The 13,928-nt window shown below is 35.2% G+C and overlaps 2 protein-coding genes across 2 annotated transcripts; one reads left to right on the top strand and one right to left on the bottom strand.

The window, feature by feature from the left end:
• Positions 1-2,522: 2,522 nt before the first annotated feature.
• LOC109013264 (UBP1-associated protein 2B-like) lies at positions 2,523-8,150 on the top strand. The gene is made up of 2 exons (XM_018995302.2): positions 2,523-3,953; positions 7,888-8,150. Coding segments are annotated over exons 1-2 (1,224 nt in total). The 5' UTR covers positions 2,523-2,730; the 3' UTR covers positions 7,889-8,150.
• Positions 8,151-9,578: 1,428 nt separating this feature from the next.
• Positions 9,579-13,167, bottom strand: LOC109013265 (prostatic spermine-binding protein-like). Its single transcript, XM_018995303.2, has 3 exons — positions 12,791-13,167; positions 12,085-12,231; positions 9,579-10,240 (listed from the first exon to the last, which is right to left on the bottom strand). Exons 2-3 carry the CDS (start codon positions 12,202-12,204, stop codon positions 9,800-9,802), a joined length of 561 nt encoding a protein of 186 aa, XP_018850848.1. The 5' UTR covers positions 12,205-12,231; positions 12,791-13,167; the 3' UTR covers positions 9,579-9,799.
• Positions 13,168-13,928: the final 761 nt, after the last annotated feature.

Below are 13,928 nucleotides of genomic sequence, written 5' to 3'. Positions count from 1 at the left end.
CAATTCAGACTAAACTATTTAAAATTTATTTATATATAGATTATTATTTTGGAATATAATTCATATATCTATAATTTATTCATATATCGATTATCCTGAAACGATATACGAAACGGTACCAGTATCGAAATATTTCGTTCCAATGCATTGACCGGTACGGTATTTAAACCATTGGTCAAAACTCCAAACCCGAACACGACACGGTAAGATAACGAATTGACACGACACGACCCGTTAATGAATAAGAAATAAATTGACATAACACGACACGATACGACCTGTTATGTTTCAACCCGTTTAAGTTAATGGGTTGACCATACATGATACGACATGACATAACCCGTTTAACTTGATTGATTTTATATAAATATTTAAATATAAATAATATCTATAAAAAATAAAAAACTAACTACAAATCTGAAATTACAATCCAAACAAATATGATCCACACAATTTGTAATAATATTCATTATTAAAATTATATCCCAAATATAATAAACAAAACATACAATGTAAATATATTAATGTTACAATCCCAAATATAATAAAAAATTAAAAATAAGGATCTAAACAAATTTAGAACTTGAAAAAGGAAGTGAAGTGTCCTCCTTGCCCTTTAGGTCTAAGGGTATAAATGTAAATTTAATTTTCTTAACGGGTCTTAATAGGTTGACCTGTTAGTGACCCGTTAAGCATGATTGCTTAACGGGTCAACCCGTTTTGGCCCAAACCCTTTAAGGTTAAACCCTAATTCGCTTTTATTGTATCATGTTCGTATTGGGTTAACAGGTCATGCCACATATTGCCACCCCTACCATTAAGGGTTAGCCATCAAGTCTCGTGAACTGGTTTGATAATCACTCCATAACCCATAATATAAGGGGAATGCGTGCCCACTATGGGTATCTCTTTATTACACTATGTAATGATTTGAGAAATAAATTAAGATCTGATTTGGTTTCATAAATATATGAAACCATGTCATTCCATTTTATCTCATCTCAATATCCAAATATTATTCAAATATAAATATTTTTCAATTTCAAATTTTCAACTTTATCCTCTAATCATTACATAGTTATTACAACTTTTACAAACTTCCAAACAAAACACAAAAGATAATTCAACTTTTTCAAATTTCAAAATAAAAATTATATTATAACATTTTTTTTAACTCTATAATTTTATTATTAAACTTTCTTTCTCTTTTCTCAATACCCTATAAAAGTTTTTTATTCAACTCAAATCATTTCTCTATTATTCTCAACTTATCACATAATTATTTACAATTTTTTATCTCATTTCATCTCATATCATATCAGATCATTTGTATAACCAAAAGTGATAACTCCTAAAAAAAATCTAACATAAAAAAGTTATAAGTTATAAAAGAGCCCCTTGTGATATGATCTACTATATTTTTAGAAGTTGGACTGTGACAACTTGCATGCACTAATGGCATTGGCATTAACCTAGTCAAATGTTAGTATCTAGCCAAATTTTAGCTAAGTTGCTTAAAATAGTGTGCATTGGAGGAGTCAGAACTCCAATATTTCACTTTTGAGCTACAGTAAATTCATCTATTTTTTCAAATTTGGTTAGCTACTATTTATCTCTAAAATAATATTTTACACTAAAAATATTCTCAATGACTACTATTGGATAATTAGGTTGAGGAAAAAAGGGGAAACAATAATTATAAATAAAAATTAAATTATAATATATGAAGTGTGTTTGTAAAATATAAAAAAATAAAAAATATTATTAAAATATTTAATATTATATTATTATTACTCTAAATCATTGCTAATGCTCTTAGGAAATATAAAATCTACTTGTTTATGCGGATGTTAAAAATTTCTGGCTAACAGTATTGGCATTGGCCTAGCCAAATGTCAGTGTCTTGTCAAATTTTACCTAACTTTTATTAAAATGTTATGTATTGGAGTAGTCAAAATTTTAATGCTCCACTTTTAAGCTACAGTAAAGTCAAATTATTCTCCAAATCTAGAGTTCTATTGTTTATCTTCAAAATAATTTTTTAGTCTAAAAATATTCTCTAAGTTCTACTGTTCTACAACTCTATTTTTAATTCTCATTTTCTTCTTTCTTTCTCTTTCTTTAGTTAGAGTGTATTTATTGAATAATTAGGTTGAAGAAAAAATAGTAGAAAATAATAACTTTAAATAAAAATTAAATTATTAATTAATATATAGAGTATATTTGTAAAATATTTTAAAAATTATTATTAAAATATATAATATTATATTATTATTTTAATTTTGAAATGAATAGTCTAATTTAAATTAATATTTCCAATAAATTTGACTTTAGTCAAAATTTAAACTTTTAAATTTTAAATTTATCTTTTTAAACTGTATAATCAAAAAAATTTTAGTTAAATTTTAAATTTTAGAGTTAAGCGTAGTTTGAGTATTGAGAATATTTTATTATAATATTTTATTATTTTATTTATTATTATTTAATATTTTATTATATATGTTTTTACCATTATTTACATAAGAATACTTCGCGACGCAACATTAGCGATTGTAATGATCTGATATCAGAGCATTTTTTTGGTGCAGTACACAATGAGCTTGTACCTGGTACTTGGATTTGGGTCCACGTAAAACCCTGACCTCGAGTCTACTCAACTGCCTGCACGGTTTCTGTTCGGTCCTGAGAGGCTGAGACCCTCATCTCCAAAAGACTCCACCTCGCTCTCCAATGGCGACGACACCCAAAACTAAAAAGCGAAGGCTTGTAAAAAAATCCAAGAAGGACGATCTACAACAAGAAGTCGATACCACCTCCACCTCCAACAAAAAACCCAAAACCGAAAAGCCCCGGAAACCCCAACCCCAGCCACCACCACAACAACAATCCCTAAACACTGATTCCGGATCCGATTCCGACTCCGACTCGGACTCCCTCCCCAAACTCCTGGAGCTCTTCTCCAAAGGCCAGCTTATCGACCTCATCTCCAGCACCGCCCTTCAGCTCCCCTCCCTCTCCCGCCTCGTTCGCCAGGTGGCCGACCGCGACGTCTCTCACCGCAAGATCTTCGTACATGGCCTCGGCTGGGACACCACTCGCCAGACACTACTCTCTGCCTTTGAGCCCTTTGGAGAGATAGAGGACTGCACCCTCGTCACAGACAAGGTCAGTGGAAAAGCCAAGGGATACGCCTTCGTCTTGTTCAAGACCCGGAAGAGCGCCCAAGAGGCTCTCAAGAACCCTACGAAGAAGATCGGCAACCGACTCGCCTCGTGGCAGCTGGCTTCCGTGGGCCCTGGGGCACCATTGCAGTCCCAGGACGTTGCGTCGCGAAGGATTTACGTGAACAACGTGCCAGCCGATACCGACGCCGAGATATTGAGACAATTCTTCGCAAATTTCGGGGAGATCGAGGCGGGTCCATTTGGGTTCGATCAGACCACCGGAAAATCCAGAGGCTTTGCGTTGTTCGTGTATAAGAGCGAGACCGGTGCCAAGAAGGTTCTGGAAGAGCCGTTTAGAACATTTCAGGGGCACCGATTGCATTGCCAGAAGGCAACCGATGGGAAGGGCAAGAATCTGGTGCAGGGGCATGTGGCGGCACAACCACCGTTACAAGCGCAGCGACCACCGGTTTTGGCAGCGGCGCAGAATTCGGCACTGTTTGGGCAGCACCCGAACCTGAACCCGTTGTACAGCGGGTTCGTTCCGAGTCCAGAAACGGGGTTCTTGGCACCTGCAGGGGTGTTGAACCCGGCATTGGTGGCCGGGGCATTGAACCCGAGCGTGATCCCGACCACCCAGTTCGGGGGAAATCAGTCTTTCCTCGGGGCCCACGGCGGGTCAGGTGTGGGTCTGCAGCACTTGTATCCAAACATGCAGGTGGGACAGCCGAGTGCCGGTAGGAATCAGGGCGGTGGTGGCTCTATCAGTGGGTACCCTTCATATATGTGGTATGATATATTTCAATCAGATTTCTTTTATCTTATAGTTATGTATATAGTTGATAATCATACATTCTATGCAATTCTGATTCTTATTTTCTCTACTTATACAACCGATCGGATGGCAGTAAAAACTTTTGCACAGTGATATGATATCTAATTTGTTATATGGCTAGCTCCGGTTTTTAATCTCGTGGAAATGTAATATTGGGACTTGCAGATAGTCGTGGAAACCCTTTTCTTTTATTATTTGGTTAAAATCGGGGCGCGGGATTTACCTGATTTAGTTTAAAAAATGTTGTAAGAGCAATTGTTTTGTAGGAAAGAAACACAATGGAACCCTAGCTATGGCTGTACAAAGTAGATTATGAATTTCATCATGTACACCAGTGTTGATGTTTTTTTTACGAGATGACAATAGACTGTCTGATTGGTTATTCAGCTTATTCTATAGAACAAGTTGGCTTTTGGCTGCTAATATGTATTGCTTGGCTATACACCATTGCTCTTTAACAGTAAAACAGTTTATCATCCTCCATCAAGGCTTCTAACCCATGACACTCTTTTCTTTGACACTACACTTTGTTTTCTTTTTAAAGAGGCAATGTTTTCTCCTTATTGGTTGTCTTAAAGGTGTCAGGTCTGTTTGTGTGGCTATTTGTAGTGCTTTTTTGGGCTGGCCTTTTCAAGAAATTATGACTTTCAGTTCTATGTGAAATCCCAAATGCTCGTTTGTTTCCTTGTTAATTTCCAATTTCACATTCATTGGTATAATTTTCTTGCTCTTTTCACCTTTGTGCAATTGTCTTTGACTCTTTCATATACTTGCTTTTATTTATTGGCCTGATATTGATCGTGAACCCTTTTTTCCTGAATTCTATCTTTCCCGAATCCCTACTTTAATTCCCAGGTTTTATGGTGTATTACATATACCAAGCTTTCTAAAATCTTGATTTGTTATGTTTTGTTTTGGGTACTGTACCCCTGTACAACGTCAGTCCTTTGTTTTTTTGTTTTTTTTGGTGAGGTTTTGTTAGAAAGCACTGAGATAATTCAATAAGTTGGCTTTTGGGTTTGGAATATAACAATCAGATAGGTTATTTATTAACTACACGTCATTGTTGGGGAAAAATTAATGTTTTTTTGTGGTTGATGGAAATTATACCCAAAGAGGCAGAAATGGCTTACACTATTATGAAGCGTATGCCATTTCTGGACCAAGCTTGGGCTCCTTCCACATCTCGTTGTGCAGTGCCACTATCCCGTGCGTCCCACCCCCTCCTTCTCCAAACACCACAAACATAAACACTTTTTAATTTCAAGTTTTTAACTTTTTCATCTAATTATTACCTAATCATTACAACTTTCCTAAACTTCCAAACAAAACACACAATTCAACTTTTTCAAATCTCAAAACAAAAATTATATTATAACAATATTTTAACTCTATAATATTTTTATTCAACTTTTTCTCCTTCCTTTCCCAAAACCCTATAAAAATCTTAATTCAAACTATTTCATTACTATTCACAAATCATCTCATCTCAGCTCACTATCCAAACCAGGCCTAAGGATTTTAGTTGCAGCAACATAGAAAATGTTAAAAACTTCCATGACAAAAGTTTGACATCAGAACAAACACAACTTCAATATAGAGATTTCACCAACAGACACTCAAAGATTATTTTTCAGGTCTTGGCCAAACAAACACTTTTTTTTATTGGTAAACAAATTTTTATTGATCAAAAGAATAGGCAATTGCCCAAGTATATGGGACATATACAAGGGCAACACCTAGGCATCGTAGTTTAGTGATACAAGGTCATGCCATGAAAATCAATTACAATCAACCAATGGAATAAAATATTGAAAAACAAAGTTCTAAGCTCATCCATTGACCGCTCTTGGTCTTCAAAGCTTCTATCATTCCTCTCCCTCCAAATGCACCACCATTTATATTGGTACCATCTTCCACATGGATGCAATTTGAGAGTTGCCTCGAATGCCTCTCCAAGAAGCTAGGAGGTCATTTAGGGCTTGTTTTGAAAAAAAATTTTATCCCAAAATTTTCATCTCATCCCATCTCCTTCTCAAACATCACTAAAAAATACAAATATTTTCAATCTAATCATTACAACTTTCTCAAACTTTCAAATAAAAAATAAAAAACAATTCAGCTTTTTCAAATCCCCAAACAAAAATAATACTAAAAAACTATGTTCTGATAATATTTTTTATTCAACTTTTTCTCTCTCATTTCCTAAAATCCCATAAAGCATTAACTCAAACTATCTCACTACTATTTACAAACTGTCTTAATACTATTCACAAAATTCTTATCCAATCTCTCTCCCCAAGCTTGTCCCTCTTCTCGGCATCACCCAAGCTAATCCAAACGAGCAAAAACTTCATTCCACAAAGTCATGGCAATCTCACAATGAAGTAGTAGCTGGTCAACGGGCTCTCCGCTCTTCTTGCACATACAACACCAATTCATGACCATGATTCTGCGTTTCTGCAAGTTGTCTAGAGTGAGAATCTTCACCAACGAAGCTGTCCATACAAAAAATGCTGCCTTTAGAGGTGCCTTTGTCTTCCAAATGCTCTTCCATGAAAATGTATTTGTGTTGTGCGTGGCCATGGTGTGCTAGAAGGATCGGACTGTGAATATCTCTTTCTTAGAGGGGCACCAAAATATCTTGTCTTCACCTCTCCCAACAATCGGGTGGAGTACACATGGTCAAAGAAAGCCAAAAAAACTTCAATTTTTCAATCTTGTGCATCTTGAAGGAAGGTAACATTTCATTGGGGAAGACCATTGGAGATTTTAATAGATCCGCAATCAAGGATTCTTGCATTCTTGCTAAGCCATAAACTTGTGGATTAACTTCCTTGAGTGCCCTATCGCGTCACCATACACATGCCAAAATTTGACCTTCAATCTGTTAGCCCCAGTTAAGCAAGTATTTGCTGCATATGTGTCCAACCTCTTAATATATGCTTCCATAGCCCCACTCCATAAGGCCCACTCACCTCATTAGAATACCACCTTCCCCGTGGTTCCCCATGCTTTAATGAGATGAAGACTCTCCCCAAGGCCCCTTGCTCATAGTGATATATCCATAAACATTTGCCAAGCAAGGCTTTGTTGAAAGATTTCAAGTTCCGGATTCCCAAACCTCCTTTAATGGGAGAGCAAATTGTGGCCCATTTCACCGAGTGGAATTTGAACTGTCATTTATCTCTCTCTCTCTCCCTCCCACCCTGGGGGCCAAACAAAGAAAATAGACAAACAGATACCTGCCATTTTCACTTGTGAGAATTGTTGAATGGGTAACTTTGCTTTTTAGCATGATTTCCAATGATACAAGATGCAATTGAAATCTTATGCTGTCCACAGGATTGATTGCTTTCAGTGGTATATCCTCTGTTCCCCTGCTTTTTTCCCATCTTTTAAATATGTTATTGTAACATCTATCAAGAGACCCTTTTCATCTTCCTGTGTACTTATGTTGTTCTCCTTACTATCAGTTTTTAAATTATTTATTGTTTTTAAATAGATTTTTTACTTTTATTTTTATGCTTGAACGCACCAGCAACCTACCTCATTTCTTTTTGAATGCTTGATTGTAAAGTGTTAGATTTTTTTTTACAAGATGAAATTTCTTATTGGATGGTTTAGACCTGATTCTGATTTTCGTGGTCATAGAGTTCTTTTTGTACCTTTACTTTTTTAGTATTAATGCTTCTCTTGCTCATTTTCTGTTTTTCTTTTTTGTTTTTTTCTTCCTTAGCCTCCTCTATTTCTTTTCTGGTTCTAAATTTTTTATATTATATTGAAAGTGGCTTTAATATTATTTAGAAATTTATCAAAAACATTTTGAGACACTAGTTATTTTTTTCATTGTTTTACTGCCTTACATACCTGGGCTCCATATTGCAGATGAAGTGCTGCTGAACTTGAGGATTGATGTCCTAAGAGCTTGTTCTGGGTCAACATTTCTTGTTGTGGAAGTTTTACTCATAGGGAAAACTTTTGAACTCTAATATAACTTATCCAGTATCTCGTAACTTAGCCAACTTGAGAAATAGTTGGTTGACTTATTTTATTCTTTTTCTCCCCTTTATTTGAATAGTTTCTTTATCTTCCTTGTAAGGATTAACTGTTTTCATTTTTCTTTTTAAAGTTATTTTGTTTTATTGTTATTTCTGATGTCTTTTTATTTTTTTCACTTCCTTTGCAGTATTTGAAATGCTGTGTTTTGATTATTCTGTCACACACACACACACACACACACGCATGCGTGTGTGTGTGTGTGTGTGCGGAAGACTATGCTTTTGGCTCTTTAATATAACTATTACAGTATTTCATAAGTTCGTGACTTGGCCAACATGACAAATAGTTGGTTGACTTCTTTTATTCTTGTTCTCCCTTTTATTTGATTATTTTCTTTAACCTCCTTGTATGGATTAATTTTTTTGAATTTATTTCGTTTTATTATTATTTCTGATGTCTTTCTGTTTTCTTTCACTTCCTTTGTTATGTTTGCTATTTGGTATGGATTAACTTTTTTGAATTTATTTCGTTTTATTATTATTTCTGATGTCTTTCTGTTTTCTTTCACTTCCTTTGTTGAGTTTGCTATTTGCTGTGGTTTGATTATTCTGTCACATACGCGCACACAAACGTGTTGTATCTATAAGATTATTCTTTTGGTTCATGCTTTTTGTTCATGGCACAGAATTTGATTTGCAGTGCAAAACACAATGCCAAGTTAATCTTAGAATTACTACATATTAATTATATGGTTTATATATATATATATATATATATAATAGTTTAAGACTATTTCTAGTAAGATTTGGGTAATTGACAATGATGTGGTTTGGAATCCACTCGCCCTTAATCAGATTTTGATATCCAGAACTTTGTGCTCATTAACTTAGCCGTTATGTGGGATACTCAAATGGTTATTGCAGATAGGAGAATAGGTATATTTATTTTTTGGGAGACATCGTAAAAGTTGTTGATATGCTGTTCTATAATGATTCAAAAAATGGTTTTGCGCATGAATTAGAGAGTGGACTGAACAGGTTTCCTTGTAAAATGGTTTTGTTTTGCTCTAAGGAACATCTGCTTGGTGGCCAACTAGATTAGATCTTTGATTTTTGTCTTTTTGATCGGGATTTTGGTCATGGTTTATAAATTTTGCACTTTTAAAACGCCTAAATTGAAAGTGAGTCGTAAGTTTATTATTATTGTTGTTGTTGTTGTTTGACTAAATCGAGCTATAGACACAGGCCCAAAATTGGAGTTGGAGGGTCACTTTAGTAAATCACCCTTGTTTGTATGGCATGTCAGTCGAAAGAAAAGTTTCCGATTGAAAGAAAGAAGACTAGAACGGAACTTACTTTCCCAATTCCCTTTCCACCATTCTACTTAGGATTGGTTGTTGAACCACTGGATAGCTAGAAATCTAATTCTTGATCCAAAATAAATACGAATTTTTTTTGCTTCTGCCTCAAGGCTATCCCGGAACTTGCCTTTTCATAGAACGTTTGGCTTCTTTTGTCAACTGAATTAAACCACCGAACCAAATTACTTAAAAAACGGAAAAAATTCTACACTAGAACTTGACCAAAAGTAGCTAAAAACCGAAACCATAACATTTTTTTTTTTTTAGTCAAATTTATCATTGCCGCAGCTCAATAGTTATACAGTACTCTAATCTTGCAATAGAAATATGATTAACCATACAACCACCTTCCTAAACACGCCTCCTCCTAGGATGCAGTTAGACAACAGTCACGTAGAGTCGGTATTTGTGGGAGGCTCCGTCACTCTTTTTCTTCATTCACTTCTTCCTCTTCTTTGGGGGCTGGAGTGCTTCCTCGTCTTCATCCTCCTCTTCCTCATTTGCTTCTTCTCCCTCTACCCCTTCATCCCCTTCCTCTTCACCACCATCATCATCCTCGTCGTCATCTTCATCATCGTCTTCGTCTTCATCCTGGTCATCACCGTCGTCTTCATCATCCTCTTCATCTTCTCCGTTTTCCTCTGCTCCACCTGCACCACCACCATCTGGACCTTTCTTTGAGTTACTCTTATTGTTGTTGGGGTTGCCACCATATTCTCCTCCATCTTCAGACGACAGCTCGTCTTCGCCTTCTTCAAACCCACCGTCACCATCATTATCATCTTCCTCGTCATCTTCATTGCCATCATCTCCATCAGCATCAACCAGATTGTCTTGGTATTGGGTGCATTGATCACCTTTGATGTTAGGATCCTGAAGCTGTGTTCCATAGAAGATCAAGAGAGAGAATGTGAAGTCTTATACACAGAGAGGGAGAGATGGGGGGGGGGCAAAATAGAAATATAAACAGCGAAGAAACATAAGCAATTAAAATGCTGAAAAATAAAAGGTTATGCACTGCATAATTTTGCAAGGGCCAGTTATTGCAAATAATCATTAAATGCATAAACAATTTCCATCCAAGAAAAGAAAACGAGATAAATATTCCATCAGTAAGCTAAAGCAACAATGCTCCCCCATTAGTATATATACCTGCTCAATCTCACCCTAAAAGGTATCACATATCAGATACATGGGGGGAACGGAAAAATCCATGGCATTGGAAGTTCATCATAAATATGTAAAGATTAACTTATCTTGTTCAAGGTGAAAGGGTGAAAACCAGACAATTGTAGCCTCAAGCCTGACTACAGACAAAGGGGAGGGGAGAATAGAACACATAATTGGACTCAACAATTTGTGGCTCGCTATTAGAGCATCAAGTGATAGTTCTGAGATTTTGGTGCGAGCTTTTGCTTTGAGCTCAAGCTATTATTCTATACCAGCACATTTCTCTAATATCAAATACATACACAAGCTGGTACAAATCCAATTCTACTTCCACGAGTAACAAAAATAAAAGCAGTGAGAGTTCTACATCAGGACGTGGTGCCCATTATTGTGAATTTAATAATGTTGTGAATTTTTTTTTAATATTTATAAAGATTAAAAAAATTACACGTATCGAGAGTCGAGACTCAGAATTGGGACCCAATATTAGTAGAAGTAGCACTACCCTTTTCCTAATAAGAAATCATTGAAGGACACTGCTACACCCACTAGCACGATGAAAGTCACAGACAAGGCCTTTTTTTTTTTTTCTTTTTTTTTTCATGCATTTTTTAATCCTCTTAAACATTTAAAAAAAATTCACATCATTAAAAAATATTTACTTAATTATTAAAAAAAAAAAAAAACTATCACAACCTATAGTCGGACCCAAAACATTTTCCATATTGAATAGTTGGTAACAGGCATCTCCCAAAGAATATTCCTACCACCAACGCAGTGAGTCCCACGTACTTAAAAGAGAACCGAATCCGCTAGACTTTAGACCTTTTCCTCGACAGAAAAGGACAACAAAAGATTTTTAGTTTTATGTTGGGTGCGTCCCCAAGTGCGACAACAACGGAACTCAAACCCACTCCCAAAACCACGATCGATTAATATTCATTTTCCAAAGAGTATTGCTATACAACCTCCACCACACTCCACACTCCACACTTTTTTAAATTTTTTAAATTTTTAATATTTTTTTTAAATTTTTTTTTGAGTTTATTCTTTTTAAATTATTTCAAATTTTTTATTTATTATTCATATAATAAATATTTAATAAAAGAAAAAAATAATAAAAATTAAAAATAATGTGGAGTGTAGAGTGTTAGGAGGTTGTGAAGATTTTTTGTTTTCCAAATCCACTTTCCGGACTTGTTTTACTCACAGCTCACGTTAGTAAACACCCATAAACCATCCAATTACTTAGCTTGGCATTTATTTACCCCGCCGGCCTCGTACAGCCAAACCGGCCGGGCTTTAGGATGGGCAAAGCAAGCAACCGGCGACAAATCAGATTATACTTAAAAAAATAAAAGTAATTAATAAATTACGGCATAAAGGGCACAGGATAAAGAAAATTAAACCATCGGTGAATATTAGCATGACCCATAAGACAAACAACAGAGAAAAAGGACATACGCCACCTAACCGTAACATTCCGAACCGGAAGGCTGTCAAAACTGAAAATAAAGAGAGCTAAACCTAAAAATCGAAGTGAATAAAGTTACCGTTGCAGAAAGCAGGGTTTTCACCAGAGCCGAGAGCAGCAAGGTCCCTAAAGCCTCCCCGGCGCACATTAGCGCACCATAACCAAGCGTAGCTACCACTGAACCATGCTTCGCCTCCATCTTGCCGCAATCTTGCAGCAATATTACCTGAGGAAAAACCAAGTAAATACGTGAGCTGCCGCCGTCAGATCCGTTACAAACTCATCGCAGCCGTTGGATCTCACGCCATGTACGACACACACAGACAAACACTGAAAATTCTTAGCCAGACTATATATTTCTAATCTGGGCAAAAATTTTCAAAAAAAAAAAAGAAGAAAGAAATGAGTGAAAATAAAGGTGTTTCAAACGGATAGTATTAGAAAAAGACAAACGGCCACTTTTCAGCTCAGTGAAAACCCTCCGGCGACGAATCAAGTCGTATTTTTTACCGGATATAGCATAATCGCGGGAAGATAAGGAGGTTTTGGTGCAAAAGTCGACAAAACTGGCCGGAAATCATATAATTCAAACAAATCGGGATTATATTCAACAAAATAAAACTTGATACCTCAAGATTGTCACGAAGCTAGAAACTAACACAATAAATTGCATAATAAGCGAAGAATTAAGGGGTGAAGCCGAAACCGCTAGAAATCAAAGCGAAAATCTATACAAAGGCGAAAAATTCGCAAGATGCATAAAGAATCAGAAAGCGAAACTATACCAGAAAGCAAGATCTGGGCGAGGAGATACTGGATCTGATGGTCTCAGACTCCAAAACTTGAGAAATCAAGCAGCAGAGAGTCCGTGCATTATTGACCGTCCGATCGTGATCTAGAGACAGAGGGAGCAAGATATAGAAATATCAGAGGCTTCAAAGGGAGGGAGAGAGAGAGAGAGAGATGGGGGAGTGAGAGACAGAGGAAGCGAGAGTACTGGTGGTGACTGACTGCCCGTAATTTTTCAGTCAGGTATCGGGCAGGACGGGCAGGGTCCTCATGGTGTGTAAACGGATTGATTTTCCGGTTGCCCAATGAGAGCGATTCTGGACAAGTGTGGGTTTTATTACCCTTTTTTTACTCTATAGATTGTTGGAAAAATAAAATAAAATGTATGTTTTTTTTAATATAAATGAAAATTTATTCCTCTCTTTCTAAAGTCTCACACGAGTCACGTGTAATGTAGTTTATGGCATTTGAACCATAGTTCAATTAATTAACTCAACTATAATTTAACGAGGATTTATATTATATTCCTTTGGTTCGGACTTCAAAGCCTTGGATGTTCGAAAATAATTTCTATCTCATCTCATTTAGATTCCGTTTCAAGAATGAGATGAGATAAAAATTAAAAATTAAATAAAATATTATTAAAATATTATTTTTTAATATTATTATTGTTTTAAAATTTTAAAAAATTAAATTTTATTATATTTTATGTAAAAATTTAAAAAATTATAATGATAATATAAAATAAAACTATTTTTATATCCAAACGAGATTTTAATTTTATCTCATTTCTTTCTCAAATATCATTTAAATACAAATACTTTTAAATTAATTATTACAAATTTTCAAATTTTTAAACAAAACACAATTTAACTTTTCAAATCTCAAAATAAAATAATATTTTAATTTTATAATATTTTTTATTTAATCTTTTCTATTTCTTTAAAAAAATTTAAAAAATTCTTAATTTAAACTATTTTATTATTATTTATAAATTATTTTATTATTAATTAAAAAATTTTAATTTTATCTCATTATCCGAACATCGATCCATTGCGGACGTTTGGTCATTGCAACTGGCTTTATCTTGTTTTGTTTTGTTTTGGTCCTGTGAGGAAAGAATGGACTGGGCTT

The sequence above is a fragment of the Juglans regia genome, chromosome 1, assembly GCF_001411555.2.
Source record: "Juglans regia cultivar Chandler chromosome 1, Walnut 2.0, whole genome shotgun sequence".
NCBI classification, from domain to species: Eukaryota; Viridiplantae; Streptophyta; class Magnoliopsida; order Fagales; family Juglandaceae; genus Juglans; species Juglans regia.
The sequence above is the reverse complement of the archived record's forward strand: the minus strand, read 5'-3'. Positions and strand labels throughout refer to the sequence as shown.